The sequence below is a fragment of the Catharus ustulatus genome, chromosome 2, assembly GCF_009819885.2.
Source record: "Catharus ustulatus isolate bCatUst1 chromosome 2, bCatUst1.pri.v2, whole genome shotgun sequence".
Taxonomy (NCBI): domain Eukaryota; kingdom Metazoa; phylum Chordata; class Aves; order Passeriformes; family Turdidae; genus Catharus; species Catharus ustulatus.
Window position 1 is genome coordinate 27,020,002 of NC_046222.1, and position 24,215 is coordinate 27,044,216.

The 24,215-nt window shown below is 41.3% G+C and overlaps 1 protein-coding gene across 5 annotated transcripts in view; it reads left to right on the top strand.

Moving 5' to 3' along the window:
* The first annotated feature begins 692 nt into the window (after window positions 1-692).
* Window positions 693-24,215, top strand: part of CFAP91 (cilia and flagella associated protein 91) — a 33,246-nt gene continuing 9,723 nt past the window's right edge. For 2 of the 5 annotated variants that reach the window (XM_033051599.1, XM_033051604.1), the window contains exons 1-10: window positions 694-2,061; window positions 4,767-4,918; window positions 8,896-8,979; window positions 10,208-10,264; window positions 11,070-11,251; window positions 11,957-12,134; window positions 12,471-12,628; window positions 12,870-13,052; window positions 13,200-13,342; window positions 20,699-20,815. In XM_033051599.1, the coding sequence (XP_032907490.1) occupies window positions 4,791-4,918; window positions 8,896-8,979; window positions 10,208-10,264; window positions 11,070-11,251; window positions 11,957-12,134; window positions 12,471-12,628; window positions 12,870-13,052; window positions 13,200-13,342; window positions 20,699-20,815 (1,230 nt within the window). In that variant the 5' untranslated portion in view covers window positions 694-2,061; window positions 4,767-4,790. The other 3 variants (XM_033051603.2, XM_033051600.2, XM_033051602.2) reach the window with 3 other exon arrangements.

Below are 24,215 nucleotides of genomic sequence, written 5' to 3' on the forward strand. Positions count from 1 at the left end.
AAAAAGTTGTTGCTTTAGGCAAGGGATGGGCCTTTAAGAAAGTAAACAAGCATTCAAAATTGAATCGTCTACAAGTAAATTCAGAGTCAAGGAATTTGTAACTACAGTCCTAAAGTTGCTTTCCTGCAATGAGGTACTGAGGGGCCAGTATTTTATGTCAGGCTTGACAAACTGTGAATAACCCTTTGATATACAGTTTTACACACAAAATAACTAATGTAAGAGCCTTGCTTCAAGATTATAGACAGAGGAGAAGGCCCATTTGCAATTTCTCTGCTTTTGTGTGTCCTATTCCAAGACATTGCCTGCAAATCTCCTTATGTTCACAAAAACATTAGCCATTTCTGGTTTCTACATTTAGCACGAAGAAACTTCCAACTTTGTTTCTTATATAAAAGGATAGCCTCCTCCTTGATGAAACAGCAATGCTTTGCAAAGCATGATGTTTATTGGTAATGTTTTATATGCAGGTCTCTTGAGATGCTCTACAGATGAAAAAACCCTCTGGGTCTCTCTGGGCAGTATGTACCAAATTTATTTTCACAAAACCAGAGAAGTAATTAGGTTAAAAAGACCTCTGAGATCACTGTGATGCCTGGAAAGGCTGACCTGGAACAGAGACTAGGCAGAGCAAAAGGAATAAAATAGGTATTTATTGAAAGGATACACCTTGAGCAGTGCAAGAGCCTGCACTGCGGGGTTATGGCCAAGTTGAATCCAAGATGGATCTCAATCACAAGTTTTTCAAGATTTTACACTTTTTAAAGTTTTGGTTCGTCTACATATTGGGGTCAATTATCCAACCACAGCTTCAGCTTATGAAATCTTAACCCCTTGATTTGCCCCTTTCCCTCTGCTGTTTTATGCTTTTTGGGTAAAGGTTGTCCTTGATTTTCTAGCTAGGAAGGGATTGTTTTGTCTAACTATCCCGTGAAGAGAACTTAATAATACCTAATATCAAGTTTCACAGTTACATACCAAGCAGCAGAGAGTTTGAAAAATATAAAAGCTAAAACCCAAGGCATCAACATATGAACAAGCACCACCATGCCAAACAGACTATAGTACTGCGTGTCACACCCAATCTTTCCTTAAATACCTCCACTGATGGTGACACCACCACCTCCCAATGTCCAATTCCTCCTAATGTCCAATCTAAACCTCCTCTGGCACATCTTAAGACTGTTTCCTCGTCTTGACACTGGTTGCCTGGGAGAAGAGGCCAACCTACACCTGGCTACACCTTCCCTTCAGGGAATTCAAGAGAAAGGCAAGATCACCGAGCCTCCTTTTCCCCAAGCTAAACAACCCCAACTCCCTCAGCCACTCCTCGTAGGACCTGGGCTCCAGACCCTTCATCAGCTCCCTTGCCCTTCTCTGGACTCACTTTCACCACTTTATAGCTGCAGAAGTCCTAAGTGACAAGCAAAGCCAAGAATAAGAATATCCAGACTTAAATCCTGTCCCTAACTGTAACTGCTAAACCAGATTTACTAAGCACTAAAACGAGGGTTCCGGGGAGCAAGCATCACAAGAAACAACTCCAGCAACAGCTGCTGAAAAGTAAAAACACACGTTCTTCCTTTCCCGGCCTCACTCGTGCCCTGTCCTCTCCGAAGTCCAGCCACATCCCCGCGCCGGCGCGGCTCTTCAGGAGGCGGCACAAGATGGAGGCGGCAGGGCGAAACCTCAGGGCTCTGCCGAAAGCGGATGCGGGGTGCAGGAGGGAGCAGGAGCACCAGCAGCAGAACGCCGGAAGCAGCCGGGAAAAACCCAGAGGGCCGCCGCTGCCCCAGGAAGTGTCCTGATAGTTACGATCAGCCGTCCACAGGGCCAGGCAGGGCAGAGTCCGGGCCGCAGCAACGGCAGGCCGCAGGGGCAGGACATTGCCGGCCCCGCCCGCCCGTCGCCGTGGCCATGGGAACGGCGGCCGTGGCCGAGCCACTCGGCGGGGTGGGCTCTCCGCCGGATCTTCGGCCGCTCCTTCGGTACCGGGCCTCGCCGGGACGGCAGCGCCCTGCCCGCGGCCCCGCTCCACTGCAGCCCCGGTTGGCGGCACCGGTACGGCCAAGGCCAGCACTTCGGCGGGTGCGGGGCCGGGAGTTGGGCGGGCGGCGCGTAAGGCCCCCATGCCCCAGGGCCTCCCCTACGCCAGGGCCCCGTGGCTGTCGCCGAGCTCGGCACGAGGTGGGTGCCGCCCGGGCAGCTGTCTAGCAATAGGCCTGGCGTCTCCAACGAAGCTGGGCCCATGAAACATTTGAAGGAGCGAAGCCAGCTCTTCCCGGAGAGTCATGTATAGTATGGTATTACCACTGATTACTATTGCACCATGCCTCCCTTTTAATGTTTCATGTCATCATGTTTTCTGTTCAAGTTGACTTTGTCTCCAAAGAAAGCAGATTTTTCTACTAGATTTTTCACCTGTATCTTCTGCAGAAAAGTAGGATTTCAGCTTTGAGGCTTATTTGCATGATGATGACATCTGTTTGATAGAGAGACTTACATTTCAGTTCTTCCTAGTTTTATACTCTCTTATAGACACACTTTTAAAGAGGGACATGGAACCTGATGATTTACGCTGATTCTTCAAATATTTAACTATTTTCATTTATTCACTTGTCTGTCAGACCTTCTGTACACATTGTGAAGTGAGAAGGACCCTCCAAAGTCAAATATCCGTATTCAGCTTGGTGATAGAGTGGTTAGCCAAAGATAGCTCACATGTTCCCCTTGTCTTTTTCTGCATACACATGGGTAGAAACTCTAAGTCCTAAGCTGCTCCCTTAAAACAGCAAAATATGAAGCAGAGAAAAGTTTTATCTAAAAAAAGACAACACAGGAAGTAGCCATAATTGCTGGCCCATGGTGACTCTGTAACAGCAGCCTAGAAATACTCAGCTTCATGTTCTGAGTAATTTCCTAAGCTGTGTGTCATCATTTTTAATAGACTATTTTCAAATGCTGTTAACTATAGCTTGTAAATGTTACTTAGATAAAATAAGTGGGCAGCTACTGGGCTGTTACTCAAGCAGAGCTGTCATTTCACACAGTAGATGACTTACCTTGGGATATACTTGCACTGCAGATCAGTGTAGCCTACTTAGACTAAAATGAAATATCTAGCGACATCTAAGCAGCCAATAAAGACTGCAAATCCATGCTGATTCTTCATACAGAATTAGCAGAGTATAACTTCCTACCTGATCCTTACCTAGTTACCCCATGCTTAGCTTCCTACTGCATTTGCTCCTCTGTTGTCAGCATTCCCCTTAACTAGTTTAAAACCAGCTAGGGCATGTCTGTGGGGGTTACAGTCACACCTTCAGACAGCAGTGATTGATAGCTGCATGGGGTGCATACAGGTAAAGTGCCAGTGGAAAAGACTTGGTGAGACTGCACAATGAAGTGGATTTTAAACAGAGTCCTCCTGAAGCTATGCCTGTGACTGAGGCTGCAAGGTAGGTATTCTGAACTCAGACTGCATTGCTGGACAGCAGGGAGAAAAGCCCTGAGCAACTTTACAACAATGGAGTCAAGGAGCTCTTTTATTTGAAGAATGTTGCTGGATATCTCTTACTCTGTTATCTCAGAATATTTCTTATATCCACATGAAAACAAGAGAGTGTTTATCTGCTTCTCCATAGAGAGACAAACACACAGAGCTGGGAGGTCTCACCAGTGAGATACTTGCAACAATATGGCTGTGGTAACAGTTCAGGCCAGATGAAGGAAACAGGCATCCTTGTCGCTAAAGTTGTCATGTTACAGGTGTAATGGTGCAGATGGGTGTAGTTGCAGACTCTTGCCTAAAACATGTTTTAGAATCAATCAGCAAGTGCATAATGTACAATTCAAAACCCTACATCCTTGAGTTCTTAATCTGTAGCTTTTCAAATTGGGATGGACAGAGGTTGTGATACTATTAGTTCATATTCCAAATTCTCAAAAGTTGAACTCCTTTTGAAGATAAATGGAACAAAAATGCAATTTCATGCATAGCAAGCAGCTACGCATGGTAGGGTGCCTAGAGCTTCATCAACTGACACTGTCTTACATTCTGGTGAATACTTGAAATGCCACCTGTGTGCATTTGAGTTAACACCATTGAAATCAAAGGGGCAGTTCACATCTCAGTTCTGATTTCAGTCTTTACAGAAGCTCAAACCAATAGACCTACATCACTTACAATTGCAAAGATTTATTGGCAATGATAAATGTAGCAATTTAAGGCATATCTACCCAGGGAAATTAGTCCTTAAAAGGAAGGGTGCAGATGTTTAATGTGGTCATTTTTGTATGCTAGCTCCCTTTGAGTTATTTTTAATAAATATTAAAATCATTCCAGTATAAAATAATGTAACTTTTCTCTGCAAGTGGAATATGTTACTTTATTTCTAGAGCACTAAAAATAGGAGGGAATTACATAGGGTGACAGGTTAGAAGTTCACATTGCTGCCCATTCACAGTTACTGCGCACTAACTTCTTTATGTAACAAACCATTAGACCTTTTGGTTTTCTGTATAAGTTTAGTACTGGAAAACAGCCAGGAGACAAATCTGTGCATCTGCTGCTAAGTCTGGTATGCTCCACATTTTGAGAAAAACCATCTAACTTGCTGTCATCATTAACATACATATGCCACCTTCTTTCCCTATCCCAAATGTGCAGTCCTGTAAATCACAGCAGGCTGGAATTCTGATCTCTTTAATGCTGTTTGAAGTGGCTAAGTTACAGTCTGTCTTCTTTGTGTCCACACAAATGCTAGGTGAAGGCACCAATATTATGAAGCATGGCTACTGGACTGATCCATTTCCCAGCCTGCAGTTTGTGCTTCAAAGGCGAAGATCCAGTGCCTGCATATATTGGTCAAAGATGGAGGACTCAGCAGCGCCTGGAGACTCTTCAGAAGCTTGCTGTGTGAGTGTTCTATGGTTGGACAATTTAAAATGGACATAAAAGCAAAAGCCCAAAAAGTCATGCACACTGAAATGGAGATGACTGCAATTTGCTCCTACTTATATTTTCCCTTGAAATTGCTGTTGTGGAGTGTGGTTACCCATCAGTTTCTTACAGGGTGGATGTTTCACATTTCCTTCATCCCTGTGCTATCTGCTTTGCAGTGGTTGTCATGAAAAAGAGGAGAGTTATTTCAGCCTCTTACAGATCAGATGAGTTATGAAGACTTCAGTGATTCATGTGTGTTACTTCAGTGGGAGCTCTTTGATTTTAGTCTGTGCCGTTGCAGCTGGTTAGGTTGCTTTTGCTGCTCCTTCCAGGGTCCTTGAATCAGGGCGCTGCATTTTTAGTGCAGGGGTTTCTTAGCTGAGCTTTCTCCTGGTGGGACAATTTGGGTTCTGATTCAACAGATATTAAAAAAAAAGTTTGTGTGTTTTGCCACACCACAGGTATTTTTAAGTCCTCTTGTAGCTGTATTCAAGACTACAGACGTCAGCTTAGGTTTTTGTTCTCAAAGGTTCTTTCTGCTTTAAGCAACTAACTTTAGACCACGGGCTTTTCAGATGGTGCTTGCTCAGGGGTTGCTGGTAACTGAGTTCTACCACATGCCAGACAATAATCAAAGATACTCAAGAGTGATAGAGTGGATTTCACTGGTTTTGTTCAAAGACATAGTCTTTTCATTTACATAATAATAATAATACTAGTAATATTGGATTATTTTTCTTCATACTATTTTCAGTGTTTCAAATGTCCCCAGCACATGAACACCTCAGTGACTTCTTATATTTTGCCTACTGTTCTCTAACAACTTGACACCTGCGCTGCTTTAAAATTGATTTACAGTAGTTTCACGAATACAAGCCGCACCATTTTGACTAAAATTGTGCTCCCACACCGGAAATGCAGCTTATACTCAGGAGCGGCTAATATGTGAATAATTTTCTGATGTTTACAACATCAGAAGTGCCAGCCAGGGTGCTGAGCTGAGCACCTGCTAGTAAAAGTCGGCATTTCGCGATTGTTACAAATTGTTACTCTGTTGCGCTGCGGGTGGAGCCTGGCACGGGGGGCGGGGAGAGAGGCGGGAGAGCTCTCTCCTTCCCTCCTCTGCCGCAGCCCGGGGGAGAGACGGGGGGGCCCCGTGCCACCATCGCTGCGGCCCGGGGAGGCGGCGGGGGGCTCTGTCCCCGCCTGCCTCTGCCACCGCGGGAGCTGGGGGGGCTCCGTCCCTGCCTACCACCACGGGGCAGCGCCGGGCCAGAGCGAGTGAGCCCAGAGGCGGCAGCCGGCCCTGAGCGGCAGCGCCGGGCTGGGCCACCTGGCCCCGTCGGCAGCCCCGAGTGGGCCGAGCCTGCACAGCCCGAGCTGAGCCAGTAAACCCCGCGCTGCCGCGGTTCTGTTACTAATTGGCAACTTTGTTGCACGCGGGTCCTCACTGCAAACGACAGAACGGCTTATACTCAGGTGCGGCTTATTATGGACAAAAAACAAAATGTTTGCCAACACCCGGCGATGCGGCTTATACTCAGTGCGGCTTGTATTCGTGAATTTACTGTACATTTCAACAACATGTATTTGCAAAATGTCTTGCAATTAACTAAAAATGAGAAATACATCCTCTCTGTTTCAATCTTCACTGATTGACAGTGCTGCAGATGTGGAAGACAGAATATTTCCCAACTGTCTTCTCAGTAGTTGTATTGCCTCTGTAAGGTTACTGGGAATAAATGCTCATTTATTTCAGCAAAGTCAGCAAATACAAGTCAAGGATATGCAAGAGGCAGGATCTGTAGTATGAAAAGGGCTATTTCCCTGGGTTCCCATTGTGCCTATAACTATACTGTAACAGGGTGAATAATTTATGCTAATAAAGTTAAATCATAAGAATAAGTGCTCACCTGTGCTGAGTGAAATACAAATCCATCTGGATGGAGCAACAGTCTGATACATAAAGAGTCAGATAGTGGAATTAGCCATCAGCTCAATTAACTCATTTGAATTACAAACACAACATCACAATTATAGGTTAATTAGTGCTGAACAAGTATATCAGGTTACAATATTGCATCTCAAAATATTCCCTTCTCATTTCTTATGTGATGTGACTGAAAGCCTTGGGAAGAGAAGACTTTAAACTTACCTTGGCAGTAAATTGTGTGTCGCAGAAGGTTAATGAAGCATCTTGCTCTAAGCTTGCCTGTGGCAGGTAGCCATACTGTGCCTCTGCAGATTCCACAGCACAGTTCACAGGAATTAGATGAGGGCTTGGAAGACAGCTCATCTCAGCACATAATCCTCTGTTTTGATCTCGGATTTTGAGCAATGTTATATATTGTTAATGGTATCTCTGAAAATATACCTTTGTAATTAAAACTAGGCATCAGCACCCAAGCCCAGCACCCACAAGCCCATACATCGTTGAGGTCAGAATTCGTACAAGCTGCTAAAAATGAAAATTGTAGAAAACCTGGCCTTCAGAACTTGCCATATACATTGCTCAAAGAAATAAAATCATCACAGAATCATAGAATTGCTTGGGGTGGAAGGGACCTTAAAGATCATGTAGTTCCAATCTCCTTGCCATGGGCAGGGATACCTTTCTCTCAGAGCACCATCCATCCTGCTCATGAGCACTTCCAGAGATGGGGCATCCACATCTTCTCTGGGAAGAACTTCCGGGTTTTGTCTTTAACTGTGTCTTTAGCTGTGCAGGTTTACAAGAGTATAAAGCAGTTGTGAAATCAAATAGCAATCCTGATGAATACCTTTCAAATTTCTCAGTTCTTACTGATTTCCTTAATGAGGTTTTCCACATGATCTACCAAAGCCTTAAAAAAACCTCTTCAAGATGTTATAGTGAAAAATTTAAGGTCTACCTGATTTAAATTCAAAGTGGGGGAAAAAAATTGTTCTTGCAAAAGATATGGTTGTTCCAGTGTCTCCACCCTAGATTTTGAAACATTCCCATGATTGTCCTAAGTTTTCTCCTTTACTGGAGAACTCAAATTGAAATTGCTGATTTTAAATTTTTAAACGTTTGCTCAAAATCTCTTTACCTGCTTTTCAAAGGTAGAAAGCTGTAAGCTTTGTTTTTGCCCCTGGTAGTTGTTTTACCAGGACCTGAGAGTGCTAATATCAGTCAGCCATCTCTCAGGAGCTTACATTAACCAGCAGAGAAAGACCAGAGGCCTTACTTGATGCGTTCCACAAGAATCTTTATTTCATGCGAAGGGTGGTCGAGGAGGGATCCCCAGAGACAAAGGGGAGACAGTCATATTTATAGGTTTAAGGGGGATTCAAACTACAGCCAATAAAAAGTTTATACAAAGAACAGCATCCAATCTAAGTCAAAAATTCTAAAGGTGAACTGACCAATTACACAAACTAATTTCTAACCAATACTAAATTCTTAAGGAATTTGGCTCAGCCTTGGTATCTAGGAGACCTTATCTGTTAAAGTAAGTTCCAGGGGCCAGGGGAAGATAGCTTTGGACGAATTGTATCATCCACAGAAAGCGTCTTCTCCTTTGCTCATTCTGCATCTTTACACATATTTGGAAAGCGTTTTACCCTAAGATAAGGAGCTTGCTCCCCCCACTTCCAATAAAAGTAGTTTCCTTTACAAAGTCAAGCATGTACAAGTGATCCTTTACATAAAAAGCTTGTAAGAAAGTTTTGATAAAGGCAACAAGGACCATTTCTTGACCACACATAGTGGAAAATATACATAAAGTGTCAGAATGTTTTGCTACATAGGTAAATATGAAAAAAAACCAAAATATAATTTCTCGTATAAGTGTGAGGCTTGAGGGGAGTTTGTAGTGTGCATGTTGGGTAGTGCAACTGGAAGGAAGAGAGAGAAAAAAAAGGCATAAGAAAAAAGACAATTGCTTTGAGTGGACTTCCTAAATGATACCATGTATTTTTGCTTTCAGAGGTCAGTCTTCTCTTCAGATACCTCGGATTGTGTATGAAGATCCTGAAGTTGATGGAAGAAATCGCTACAAATATTTTGCACGGTAAAGAATGAACTGATTTGTTCCTGTGCATTTTCAAGAGTACCTAAGTAAAGACCAGAGTTTTATTTTTTCTGTATTTTCTGTCAGTTCTTTGATAAAATAGAAAATTTTAATAGTAACCAGGTCTTAAAACACAAGGTCTTTTTAAATTCACACCATGACAGAATTTTCAGTTGTGCATTACCATATAAGAAAATATATCAGACATTCTGTATTTAATAAGAAAGCTTTGGGCTGTAGATCATCCTGTGCAAAGGAAGAAGGTATTTACAAAGCCAATGTGATTCTCTAGATCCCTAGAAAGGTGTTTTCTTAAGAAGGAACCTTTTAACTCCCAGTTTCTGCCAGGAGCGGAAAGGGAGCAAAGGGAAGCCTTGATTAACTTTTCATCCATGTCCCCTACTGCAGGACTGCTCTGCTCCTTCCAGAAAGACACTGCAGTCCAGCAATGAACTCAAGATCTGAACCAACAGCTACCATATAAACATTCTTGACTTAGTCACATACACTTGGAATTGCATTCACTATTTTACTCTGCAGCTATTGGCTGCTACATCCACTTTAAATATAAAAAAATTGCCAAGTTTAATAACTTGAAGTCTATTATGATGCCTTTATCAACAGTTTTGAAAGAACAAAGATGATGCTGTCATCTGCAATATGAAATTAAACTTCAAAGTTTCCCAGAGTCTAAGGGGAATCTGTAGAGAACTGCAATATGCATACTACAAGAATGCCTAGGAAGGAATTATTAATCTGTAGTTGAGGCCTTATCACTTTCAAGTTACCTCATAAAGTATTGCAAAAAAGGAAACAATAAAATTAGATAAGTCCAAACCAACTTATCAGCTGATTGTAGGATTGAATTTCAGGATTTCAAGCAGTTACTAAAAAAACCACAACTCTGTCAAAAAAGTGACAGGTGAAAAAGTTTAGCTAATTAGTGAAACATACACAAAATGTTGGGGACACACTCAAAACTAATGATTGTCTTGTTTTGCAACTCCACTTTCTAGTTTGATTTAAGAATAACACTTAGTCCTACTAGTGAAACTTCCTCTGTTCTTCCATAGCTATGAAAGAGTTCTTTAATATTCAGGCACAATTCTTAAACGTGCAACAGAACCAGAGTTGTGGAAAATCTGCTGAATTTAGTGGACTGCAGTTTTTCTGAACCATAATGATCTTTTATGCTCATTCTTGTCTCACTTTCATTCTCTCTTTTCAGACCTCTTAAACTGCCTCCAGCAGGTGTTCCAGAAGCTGTTGCACATACAAAGACAGAGTAAGTAGTGACTTGTGGAAAATTAGTGTTGTAATGGGTAACATCTCACTAGAAAAAGATCAGGAAACTATTTAGCTGGTGACCACTATTTTTCATAATGAACCAACAGGAAAAGCTTGTTAAGAGGTAAGGTGCTGTTCTCATCATTGAGAATTCTAGAGGAAACAGGTGGTGGACTGTTTCAGAATTTGCTTGCAGTATATAAGTAGTGCTTTGTGAATAAAGGACATGTTTCTAGTGTGTTAAGACTGAAACACAGGCTTGAAACAGAAAGCTAGATGTCTCTGAATTCTGAAAGAGACACCGTTGCAAAGAAGATTCTCTAGTAGAACAATATTGTTGTAAAATCTTCTGATATTTTATTACAATCTCAGTGATAGATGCAATGCTGCTCAGAGATGTAGAGCATCCATGATGTAGTCTAATGTGATTTTCAGCAGTATCAAATTTTGAGGTCTCAGATTAAAATTCAGTTTCTACTAGAGTCAGTGGAAATGGCATGTGCTTATATCAGAATTAAATTTTTATTCTGGAATTGCTGGAAAGAGAAACACATAAACTAAATTGAAACAGTCTTACTTCATGTTACTTCAATGATTTTGTGTCCCTTAAAGACAATGCTTTAGAATGGATACATAGGGAAGATTTGTATGCAATAATCATGAGGGCTAGAACTAGAAGATTTCTGAATTACCTAAGGAGGGTATTTTAGACTCACCTTTGACTGATGTGTTTCTGGTTTGCTTGCTTGGAGTTTTTTTTAATAAATGTCACCAATCTTCTTCCATCTTTCACCTGTTTTTAGGACAGAGTCGCATGTACAGTCAGTTGCAGGAGACAGCCAGGTCTTTGGACTCATGTTCCGAACTCTGGGGACTCAGACAGATTACAGGGATGGTGAAGCACAGACAGATCCCTATTCCCCTGAATATATAGTTCGCAGTGGCTCAGTCCCTGAAATTCTGACACTTGCTACACTCTCTTGGGGTGAGTTGTGAAAGTAGGATAAATTATAATAATCATGTTGCCTCTTTAGCAGGAAGTTCTTTACTTTTCATTGTCAAGTGTCTGGTCTATTGCCAGCTTTGATGGTCCTTTTTTGTGTGCGTTTGGGGCAATTATTTTATCTGTTTCTAAAATAAGTATGATATTTCTCTACTTAATGGTGCTGTTCTGGGGCATTTCATGAAGAGTTTTGAGGACAATTCAATGTGGAAAGGTCATGTTTCATAAATGTGAACTAGGAGCAGTTTTTCCATTTACCCGCTGTTCTTCAGCTGCTCTGAGTTGAACTGTTTAAAAAACAGTATGAAGACTGCTGCCCTGGAATAGACCTGTGATCCTCATTTCTCAGTGTCTCACCTCTAACAATGATGGACACTGCATGTGCCAAAGAAAGTGCTCATTCTCAGAAAGTATCTTCCTAAAAAAGCTTTTCTGCCTTTGCTGCCTGCGGTAGAAGAATGAAATGCCAGTGTTAATGTGCACTGAACTGTAGCAACTGCAGGTCCTACCATGCCTTATACTGTAGAATCTCACTGGCCTTAGAAGTATTTCCTTCTGGCTTTTGACAGTTCTACCTGTGTTTAACACATGGGCCTATGCTCAACCAGTGCTCTCATACTTTTTGGTGGTGGCTACTTGTAAGATTTGCCAATCTCCTAAAAAGCTAATGCTTCTTGTCCCTGAAAGGTCGGGGGCTGCCAGCAGGACAAGCTGAGATGGAAATAATTGACCGCATCCGGGAAAAACATGCTTGGGAAGCAGCACTGCCACCCATGGACAGTCCATCAAACGTTGCAAAGAGGTTGAAGATGATGGAGGCTATGGAAAGGAAGGAGTGGGCCTATAGAGAAGAGGAAATAGATAAGTAGGAGTCCAATTATACTCTTTAATTTATTTTAATTATTGGCTGAATAGAGGAGGAACAAGAAGGTTTAGGGGATTGACTGAAGGGTAGAACAAGCCTTCTGTTTCTGTGAAAATACCCTGATCTTGGGAAGGGATGTTTTCCTTAAATTTAATCTACAGGTCTGCTACCACAATACATTTTACCAGTGCTTAACTCCCTTTTTAAAATGAAAGATTAAATATGAGGTATGCAATGTGAGCTATTTGTAAAGGTATGTAGGATTTGATCATGACAGCATGGTACAGAACACTGCAGAGTACATTCAGTACTGCCTGACCTTTTCTTTCCTTGCAGGTTGCAGAAGGTTCAAGTGGAAGTCTTTAAGAAGCTGCTGCAGAGGCGAGAGGAGAATCAGAATGAGCTGGATGCCACACGCTTGTACAACCACTGGCAAAATCATCAGAAGGCTAAAGAAGAGAAAATAAGAAAGATTCGGTGTGACTGTGCTTTAAGTAAGTCTGAAAGACAGGAAGAGAGGGGTGGAGACAGTTTTCAGACAAGCCATTTATATATTCTTAAGGTTACCATCTATTCAAAATGAAATAAGTTGCATCCACAATATCAATGTGCATGGTCAGCATTTGGTCTGTCATGTTTTTATTTTATCTAAGAAAAGCTCTTGTGAATTTACAAAGCTACAGCTTTTATAGAACTATTTGTGTGAACTGTCTCACATTTGTATTTCCTTTTCAGTGCTCAGGAAACTGATAGCTAAGAGCAAGAATTGGATGGGAAAGCTGGAGAGACGAGATATCATCAAAGAGTATAATGACTTTTCATCACAAACATATGCTCCTTTGTCTCGAATTGGTTTTTTCCCAGACAACAATTCTGACTACTATGTGGTAAAAAACTTCTATCTTAACACTGTTGCAGGTAAGGTATTTTGGAAGATTTAGTTGTGGGAAATACTTGAGATATTAACAAAATTCAAGTTTCTCCCTCCATCACTCCACTACTTAATCACTGTTTGTGTTAAAATCCTTATATATATTATAATCTTTCTTCATATTATAATCTTAGGATTGTGTGAACTGGAAAAATCTGTCCAGCATTCTGTCTTCCAGCTCAAGATAAAAGCTCCAAAACCTAAATGCACTATCACTAAGACTGGCTATATTAGAAGGTCAGGAAGACTAGAGGCAGTTCTGGCACAAGTTCACCAGGTATGAAGCTGCATCCAGCAGCATGTCAATTCCTCTTAGATTTGAACTGCGCATAAATGCACTTGTGAAGATGTGTAAGCTTCTTTCCAATTTCCTGTGCTGAATTCTTATTCTGTAAAACAGCTTCTAGGACAGAATGGATCAAACATGCAGACTGTTGTAGGTTTGACCAGTGCTGGTCTGATACTTGGCCCATCAGTACTCTCACTCCTGATTCTGCTCCAATTCTATAGAAAACAAGCACAAACAAATCTGTCTTCATACAGATCAGGTATTTGGATTGGAACATATTATGTCAATTTGAAATTTCCACCCTTTTCTCATTCTCGTTGTTCCATTTTATAATACACTACTGGCCACACTGTCAAGCTTCCAATAATTAAAGAAAGCGAATCTGGATTAATATTCTAAAAATTTTGTACATAATTCAAAAAGTACATTTTAAGTACATATTGTGAAAACATCTGCAGCAAAGCATGATTAAAATGACCCCACTCATAATATCAGGTCACTATGGTGGATGCATATCACTGTTGTTCCCTAAGAACAGCATCTGATTTACAAACATACTGATAGCATTTTGCATATCTTAATTTATCACAATTGCTCATGTAGATGAGGTGTCCATATACGCAATTGAGCACCAAGGAAAGAATGCCTCATTTGCATCTGCAATCACAATATTTGTAAATTACATGTACTTTTAGGTACACTTCTTGTGATGCTGTTGAATGTAAAATCAGCAATATTCTTGGCTGCCTGCTGTATCTTTGGAAAATAGTGACTCTAATTTGTAAAACTTGGCAACTTTCACTTTATATATATATTTTATGTATGTGTGTGTATATATATGTATAGCTCTTTTGGTTTAGTGTAATGTAATAATTTCAAAGCAGACAGTAACCTGCTATTGCTGAATTTTAAATTGGAATCTTACTCTGAAAAATCAATCATATTATCTCAAATTTAAATTTTGCTGAATCTTGTAAAGAAGAAATATTGCATCTCATTATTATCCATAAAGAAAATTTTCAAAGAAAATCTTGAGTGCTGTAGGAATCATTCAAAAGTAAAGACAAAATTCGTAGTTTTAAAGACACAGAAGTATTGAAGGGGTTTGAATTCGGGTGGGTTTGCATAAAATTATAGAATGGTGTAATCTGCATCATAGCATGGTTCTCATTGTCAGCAGAATTTTAGTCCAAGCTTTTGGAGTTGAATTCCAGTTACAGCAATTGTATTCTGCTTGTTTAAAATACTCCTCATGGTTTGAGAGACTGTGGTGAAGTGTTCAAACTGTAACCACAGAGAAGTGTAAGCAGCCGAATGCTGGCTGCTCACACAATAATGTCTCTTAAAAAAAAACCCAGTAGACAAAGGAAGATGGAATGCCAGAAAAATTCAGACAATTCTGCACATTTTCTTTCTTAAATTGGTGTAGATCACTTGGTCTTCATTGATTTATAGCAACTGAGAGGCTAACATAAGTAATACTCATTTCCCCACAACAAAAATGCCAAATGAATATTCCTTTAAAATCACAAACCATTTCCTTTGCAGACAAAAATTACAAAATAAATATATTATGCAAGATGTAACTGCTGCTTTTAGATGTACAGAGTTAAACACCAGACTGGTTGGTCCAGACAAGCAGAAAGTACTGACCCTGTGAAACACCCAGACTGCCTCAGCCACTGTTAGATTTAAACAAACTTTCTGTTCAGAGAATCAAGAAATGACTGCCCTAATTAGCTCTTGAGCTCTGTGGTACTGTTCCTGGTCATTTCTCTCATCAGAGGCTTTTGCTTCTGAAGTTTGATGGCTATAGCATGTTCTGTCTTAGCAGAGTCTTGCTGACAGGTCCACCTAAAAATGCTGCTGGAGCTGTCAAAAACAGACCAGTAAAGCAAGCGGAGTACTTGCATTAGTAGAATTTAGGAGAATCCTCCCTGAGAGGAGCTCTCTCACCACTTGGAATAAGCAGTCCCAATTGTGCCAACAAACCTCCTATCACATGCAGTAGAAAAGAAGTTTAAAGCAGGTAATTAGGGATCATCTTACAAGGGCACCGTGTTACTTTGCCTTATCTTTGTAGCTGAGTAGCCAGATCACTTTTTTCTATTCTAAAGCTTTATTTTAGTGCTCTTGTAGCACACTTAATCTGTAAATACTCTGCCATAATCCTAGAAATGAGGTGGAATCGTGGAAAATTCAGAGAGTACATGGAGATCTAGCTCTACAATGAGTTTTTAAAAATTTTCCTGGATGATCTGGAAGCAAGTTACGGATATAGGAGGAATGCTAGATATTGGCCTCAGAAGCAGTTAGTTTTAATAAAGGAAGTTTCCAAGACTTGTTTGTCTGGCCAAACATGAGGAAAGATGGATGAGTTCTCCTCATTATATTCCTTTTTGTTTGCCACATTGAGGGTATTCCTAAGCTTAAGGCATTTTAGAAGGGATAAGTAATAATCCAAGTAATTACAAAAAGGATCTATGTCCTCCTAAGAATGAGAGCTGAATTTTCAGACATGAAACTAAGCCAAAAAGAAGTGCTTTTAGAAGCAGACTTTTTTAGGACCATCCTGAAGCTTTTTGCAGAAGTGTTATGCACACTCAGTAGTTTTTGAATAATTCTCTAAAATAAGAGAAAATGGGAGAAACAGGAGTGACCCAAAATTTACAGTAAAAACAAAAATCTTTGTCTTAAGCCAGATAAGTAAAAAGACAAAGAAAGATAGTTCCTAGCCAGCACAGATAACAATGCTTTAAGGAATGCAAGTGAGCCATATATAGACAACCTGTATGAAAATCCAAGGCATTAAGGACATAACATACCAATACAGATAACTACCGCAGGTAAATACACCAGGGTGTAGAGGAGGTGGTAGAAGACATCCCAGTGCAGAACAATACATGACTTTAGGCAGACTCTCTATGCTCTGGTGACTTAAGAGGGGTGAAGTATCAGGTGGTTTCAAAGTGTTGGATCAAGATGAGGTCAGAACCAGAAACTTCTCAATTCAGCATTAAGTACTGTTCTCACCATGTCTGTTTTCCTTGATCCACTTGCTGGAAAGAGGTAGAGAATTAGAGAGGCCAAGAATGTCTCTGCAGAAAATCGCTGCCAGTTTCAAAGCATAGGAAAGGCTTTAAGCCTTTAAGCAGTTACTTCTTCAAGAACAGATCTCCACAGAGTGTTAGTTGGCTTATGCTCAGACAAGCTGTCCTGGTTTAGCAGACAGTATTGCCAGGAAAAAAGGCAGGAACTTTTTTCAAAATGGAGAGTGAAAATTCCCTCCCTCTCAGTTTACTATAATTTGGAAATTAAGGGGTTCTCAGGCAAAGGTATGGGTTTAGGAATAACAGTTCTTTACTGATATATCTACAAAACAAACAAGAACAACATCAGCTATGAAAACAAAAATCAATGACGAAACAGAACGAAACTCAGTCTCAGTCTCTCCTCCAGTCACAGACGCCCTCCTCCTCCTCCGCACGGTCCCAGTGGAGAGCAGGGCGGGGCGGCCTTCTCAGGCGTAGCAGTCGCAGAAGCAGGGAAGCAAGGCGGCAGCGGCAGGGCTGTCCCAGATGGGAGAAGGGTGAAGCAAACTCCGCTCACCATTTGTGTACCGGTTCTCAGCGCTGTTTTCAGAAGCAGGAAACTGTAGCAGTGTTGGAGTACAGGACAGGAGGTCCCACCGCAGAGAAAAAACCTCTCTCCTCCGCATTCGGGCCGGCGAGAGAGTGTCTCCCGTAATGACAAAGCAACCTCTGACCATCCACCCCCACCCCTCAAACTCCCCAGCAGCTGAGCCATGGAGAGAGCCCCCCACCCATCCCTTTTGACTTGAGCAATTAAGAGCTAAAAGCCGCCCGGCCAACTTCTTAGCATGATAATGGGAAAAATTTCTCTAGTGAGGGAAAGAGTAAAAACCTCCCCCAACCCCCAACACAAGCTCTGAGAGTTTTTATGTCATCTTGATCGGCCGCGATGCAGCAGCCATGCTGCACTGCTAAGCAGGTTGGCAGCCTGTCCTTGATGATCCTTCCTGAAAGGAGGCTGTAGCCAGTTGGAGGCTGGCCTCTTCTCCCAGGCAACCAGTGACAGAACAAAAGGGCACAGTCTTAAACTGCACCAGGGGAGGTTTAGATTGGAATTAGGAGGAATTTCTTCACAGATAAGACATTGGAATGGGCTGCTCAGGGATGTGGTGGAGTCACAGTCCCTGGAGGTGTTTAAAGAAAGACTGGACATGAAAAAAAAGACAGACTCAGTGCCATGGTCTGGTTGCCATGGTGATGTTCAGTCATAGGTTGGTGGTGTTCAGTTGATGATCTCAGAGATCTTTTCCAACCTCATTTATTCTGTGATTCTGTTGTGAGCAAAAAGGAGGAAAGAGAACCATGACTATATACTTTGTGCTGTGCATGAAAATCAAATATACCTAGGATCTTGTGGAATGGAGAGGATTGCAGAGAAGATAAGGGAGGAATCTAAAGAATGGATTGAATTATTTTTGAATGGAGAGTTGCTTCTTAAGTCATTATCCTCTCAAGAGTTCTGCTTCTCTCAGAAGCTGGCTGAGAAGCCACCGGTGTATGGTGAAAAGCATGAGTGCCATTCGCTGTTCACTGCATTTTCCAGGAGGATCGAAAAGAGATGACTTATGTTCTTTCACTGTCCAATCCAATCACATCCTGTCTTGACAGTAAACTACCTGAATAAAGGAATGTAGTCTGTATCAGGAATATAGAAGTATGATATGTAGGCAGTAGCATTTGGTGTAGCTCAGAAATTTAGCACTCTTATATTTTAAAATCAAGTACTTTTGTAGTGATTCTTGAATCCTGGTGTCTCCGTTTCCTAAAATGAGAACTTGTTAAGTTAGGCAGAACCAGTTAAGGTAAAACCCCTATATTTTCTTTTTATTTTCTTACGTTGAAATCTTAAAATAATTTAAAGCATCAGATTAGAGAAAGCAAATGATAAGCATTTTTTATACTTAGTAAAGATAGCCAAACAGGCACTAGATAGTGTTGATGTAAAAACATAAAGCTACTTCCAAGATCTGTAGTACAGTAATTTCACGACCATAAGGCGCACCGGACTATAAGGCGCACCCCCCGGGAGTCAGCAAAATTCGCAACCTTGTAGATCAGATAAGGCGCACCGGACTATAGGGCACACTTTTTTTTTGCAGCGAGGCTCCATCCCCAACTCACCCCGCACAGTTGCTGGCCGAGGCCCCACCTCAACCCGGCAGCCATTGGCCCCCGGGCCTGCCTCCACCCAGCAGGGGCAGTGCCGCGAGCCACCGGGCCCCCCTGGACCCGGCAGCCATGGGCCCCCAGGACTGCCTGAACCCAGGAAGGGGGTTGCCGCGGGCCCCCTGGGCGGCCTTCACCTGGCAGGGGCGGTGCCGCGGGCCTCCGGGCCTGCCCCCAGCCGGCTGCCGTGGCACTTCCGGCTGCCCCCACGGCTCACAGCTCACACTTCCGGTTTGGCAAATTTCGCAACTTTGTACATCAGATAAGGCACACCAGACTATAAGGCGCACTTCCAGGTTCGAGGGAAAGTTTTAGTCAAAAGGGTTCACCTTATAGTCGTGAAAGTACTGTATATCTCAAATCTACATTAATAAGGATTCCCTCTTGTCCAAATTAGTAATAGATTTTTCTGTCTTTAAAAGTTATTAGTCTGGTTGTATTTTGTTATTCTGGTTAGCAGGAAACTTTTTATTAGAAAAATTCTTATGCAATTGAGATTGTACTAGTAAACATAGTAGCCATTATTTTCAAGAGTCGCAACTACAGCAGCTTTTTCTTTCTGCTTCCCTTCCCCTGCCATGCAAATCTCCTTATAAATCATAGCCAGCACTGTTGTAATCTTCATGCTAGAGTACTCTGAAGTCTTCACATACAAAACATAGTTCAGAAAATGTATCAACATTTGAGCTATAACCATTTCACATATCTGAAAAGCAGTTTATAGGTTCTGATTCTTGCATTATTAACATAATAATGCAGTAATAAAGTATTTTATCCCCTCCACTTAGAAACCTCTCTCCTTTCCTGGAGCAATTAATTATCCTGACCTGAAAGATCAGATCCTGCATGTGAGAAGGGTTTTTGTACAAATGACTACTGGAGTTTCAAAACTTCATTAATTTCACAATTAAATTCTGTGCAAATGCCATCAGTTTCCAGTTACTGGAGAGATAAATTCAGAACTGAACCTTTTTCTAAAGTTTTTCTTTTGATTTCCCTCCCTGGAAATACTGTATTTGAACATTTAAAAGTAAAAGAGTGTAAAAAGGAAAAGGCACGCTTTCCCTTGCTGGAATATGATCTTTCAATAATAAAAACTAAAGACCCAACCCACACAGTAGTAGGATTATAGTTTTGAAAGAGCTTTAATAGATATACTCCCTTCCCTTTCTTTGCAAGCCAAAGTGTGATGTCCTGCAGTAGGCAAGCATTGTCATGCAGTTGGAAATGCTTATCTGAATATCTAGTTCTAAAGAGCTGGCAGTGGGAAATTGGCAGGACTTGGGCTTTTTAAACAGTTTGAAAATGTCTTGAAAAAGCTGAAGCTGTGGTCGAACTTTGATGCTAGTCTGTGACAAAGTGTGACATCAGCCACCAATCAGCTGCAAGCAAGATAAACCCACGCTTAATGGACTTTTACATTTTCTTGGTAGAAGGAAGTTTTTCGGCAAGACAGTTTCTCTTTTTCCCCCAGTTCACCTGTACAGTTGCTGTGGGTGCCACTGGACTGCAGGGCACTTGTAGATGAGCAGAGCAGAGTTCTGAAACATATTTTGCTGTAAAGGGGTTGTTTGGTTCAATCTTGTGTAGTAATAACCTATCATACAAAGACATTTCACTGTCACAGAACAGTGACAGTACCCTCTTCAGCTGACCCCTTCATAAAATCTCCCAACTGTGTAACATTTCTAAACCACAGTAACAAGCATTACCTAGCATTAAAGGCAAAGAGTTGTAGAATTCTTAGAAAATTAATTATTTGTAGAGATGAAGTTCATACCCATTTTAGATAAAATTTAGGTGCCTCACAAGTGCTGATGACTTATTAGTAAATACAGTAAAATAACTCCTGCTTCCTTCTTGCATATGATTTTGACATCCCATCAATGACTTCTGACCAACCAATGTCGTCATGTACTGATCATACTCAGTTTTTCAGTTGATATGCAGTAAGAAATAGATGCCACAAGCCTGCAAAGCTTTCAGCTCCCTGTAGTCAGTGTGTCAGCAACAGTCAGCATCTAGAGGACTGGCATTATGTTGTTCTATCTACGCATGTTCTTATTAAATTGGATGTCTTTTGCAGGCACTACTGGATAAGAAGAATAAAGTCAAGGAGCCAAAGAAGCCTCCCCCTGTCCATGAAAAAGTAGAAAGCCCTGTTCCTCAGCCATCCACTTTAATCCTGGAAAAACCATCAATTGTAAGTGAAGTGGTTTTAGTACCTTTTTCCCTGTTGATCCCTGATTGTTTCCTACACAGTTGTTAAAGGAATGCCCAGGGAATGAAAGAAGGGAGCTTTATCTTTTTTGTGTGCATCCATGTTAAAAATAGCCATCATTACTTCTTAAGACTCTCTTAGTTTCTATTCTGTAAGGATACTAGCAGCCAAAGATTTGAAAAGAACTTAGAGTATCTGTTGGTGAATCCTTAAGTAAACTTTGTTTTAAAAAGAGATAAATTAGTAGACATGTTATTCCCTTATTCCTGGGGAAAAAAAACCATCATCTTCATTATTACTATTATTATTATCATTATCATTATTCTTCAGTAGCTTCCAACCTTCTGATCTGACAACACTGTCATAATTCAGTGAGGCAATTAAATTTAGACTTACTGAGGTCAGAGAGACATTGGCTGCTTAGCACTGAGCATGCACTTAATGAATTTTCTGCAGTGAAGCTCTTGTCATCATGCAGGATGCAGTGTTTGACGAGCATGCACCAGTTCACAGATAATGATTCTCCTGCAGAGATTGAAACAGCAGTAATGATGTGTCATGGGGGCTGTGATATGCTGTAGGAAAAAAATTACAGTAATTTCACTACTATAAGGTGCACCAGATTATAAGGCGCACTTCGGGGTGTCGGCAAATTTTCGAACTTTGTCCATATATAAGGTGCACTGGACTATAAGGCGCACTTTTTTTTTTGCAGCGAGGATCCATGCGCAACAAAGTAACGAATTAGTAACGGAATCCTGCAATCGTGGGTTTACTGGCAGGTTCTCAATTTGCAAACATTTTTCACAGATCGGCATAACCTTTAAAGGCAGCCCCAGGTGCCCTCCCCATGCCGTAGACCCCAGCACTCCCACCCACCCCCAGCGCCGGCTGGCGCAGCTCTTGTGGCCAGCACGGCTCGCAGCTCGGCTCGCAGCTCGGCTCCCACGGCTGCTGCGGCTCACACTTCTGGGTTGGCAAATTTCCAAAATTTGTCCATATATAAGGCACACTGGATTATAAGGCACAATTCCAGGTTTCGATCAAAATTATAGTCAGAAGGGTGCGCCTTATAGTCATGAAATTACCGTACTTTTTAGAGGAGCTGCAACTTCCTTCCTTTCTTAAAGTAACATACTTAAGAGCTGGTTGCCCCAGTGGACTGTTTTGTCTTCTTGCTAACACCATTTTCATGATGTAGTAAGAATCAGGCAGAATTACAATTTAATCTTGTGAACTTAAGAGTCACACAGCCATGAAAGTGAAGACAGAAAGTCTTATTAAATAATCTGTGCTGCTGTGTTCCTTTGTGCAGTATTGTTGGAGTCTGTAAGTCAAGAGTCTTTCTGAATTCTTCAGAGAAAAATCAGAGTGCACGGATTCAATTAAAACCTTTGGATGGATTGAAGTATGTTAAGCCACTCACACATAAAGTAGAAGTGTAAATTTAAGTTTTAGAATAAGTAAGCAAGCAAGTGAATAATTAAGAATAAGCTTTAAGTGCTTTTAGTGGATAAAAGGTCTCAGATGCCAGAGCAGAAGTGCAACTTCTAGTGAAGGTTGAAAAACATAGTCCTAGATACTAGAGTTTCAGTGGAGGCTCCAGGAACGTAGTTTTAGACATAATAAAACAATAGTAAGAATACTGCTTACATTTTTCAGATAGAATAAGATAGACCATAAGGGTAGTTTATACATAACCTGGTGTGCTAAGAAACTACAGTTCTAATAGGTTAAGAAGTAGTGGCTTGAGTTTGTGTCTTCAGCTTGTTGGGAATTTCCTGTATAAGAATATATGCACTGGGGAGAGCGCTTCACTTCTGCACTTCGCTTTGCCTTTTGCTTTTGTTCCTGTTCTATTGCCACCATCATAGTCGCCCAAAGAAGATAGGAGCTGCTGCAGCAACGCTGGCCCTGCTGGGACCCTGGGGAGCAGCTTCTGCTTCTGTTAGGGACTCTATACCAAAACTTAGCATGGACTTTAACACTTGTGACTCTTTGCCTTTTGAAACTGATGTGCCTTTGCAATAAAAAAATTTATAGCAACTATTAGCTGCTTGGCTTTTTAATGAGGACAACCAAAACCTGACAAATGGTGCCAAGAGCATCAGAGAAATAACTCCACACAGTATGATTGTCTATGTTTTATGCAGTCTATTTTAAGATTACTGGAACAAGAATTTCTTATTTCCTTGGGGAAAGCTTTCCACAGCTTTACCAACTTGTAAGCAATAGATACTGTATTGCAGTGGTGGGTTTACCAGTTTGGCAGGTTTTTCAGTAATTTGAGGTAACATGTAAAGAAATCAGAAAAATTTTTCTACCACTTGTAGACATTCTTGAGTGTGTTTACAGATTATAGTTGGGGTTTTTTTTAAGAATTCCAATACAACAGAATTCCATCTTCATTAATTTTGTCAACATTTTGTTTATTTTCAAGAATTTTTATGTGCTAGCACATAAAAGATGGAGCTCTCCAGTGAAGCTCTACCTGTAAAATCAGGCCACTTGAGCCACTGAAGAGCAGCACTAACATCTCCTGCCTTTCCAGATCCAAGTAAGGTTTCTTCTACCAGGTGGCTGTGAGGAACTGTGAAAGACAAGGCTCTTCCCTGTTGTTAATGCTTCTTTTCCTGCCACATGCCCATACAAGTACCAATTGCTAAGTGCTTCCTTCTGGAGCTGAAGGTCTTGGAAGGAAACCCTGCCAGAAGAAAGTGGAGAGAATGGAGGCACTACTGCAAGCATCCTCATCATCTCTCCCCCAGTCATTTCTAATGGACTCAATAACCACAACAAGCTCACAGAGCATCTCTGAATTCCTTCATTGCTTTATGACTTTCTTCCAGCCTCCTCTAGTTTGCAGACCTCTCCTAGATTCTTCTATATCCTTTATTTTCCTTTTTTTTTCTGCAGGGCATGGTAAGCTTTTCATCTCCCCTCATTCTTTCCTGCTGGTCTGTAGCTGGCAGGTGGACAAGCTGATGATTACACTTGCTAAGGCATAATTTGCAGCATTCAAAAACAAAAGTACAGAAAAATGCTCGACATAAAAATTCAAACCTAATCTTAGTTAATATCACACCAAGCAGTTTGGCTTACCAGTATGTGTTCCATCACCATCTCCAAAACTGTCCTGAAGGGGTTTCACACTGTAGCCAGTTGATATGGTAGAGGACTGGAAATTCTTCCCTTCTTTCCAGAGAAAAAGAGCATACCAAATTGCAAGTCCCCTCGTTAGTTCTGCATTGCTCCTCCTTGGTGCTGGTGTGGAAAGGCAGGAATGCTTCCTTTTGCATTTGGAAAACTCAATTCAACACCTAAGAAAAAACAGATAACTAAGATTCAAGCCCACATAGCTTCTCTCATCCCACACTCTTTC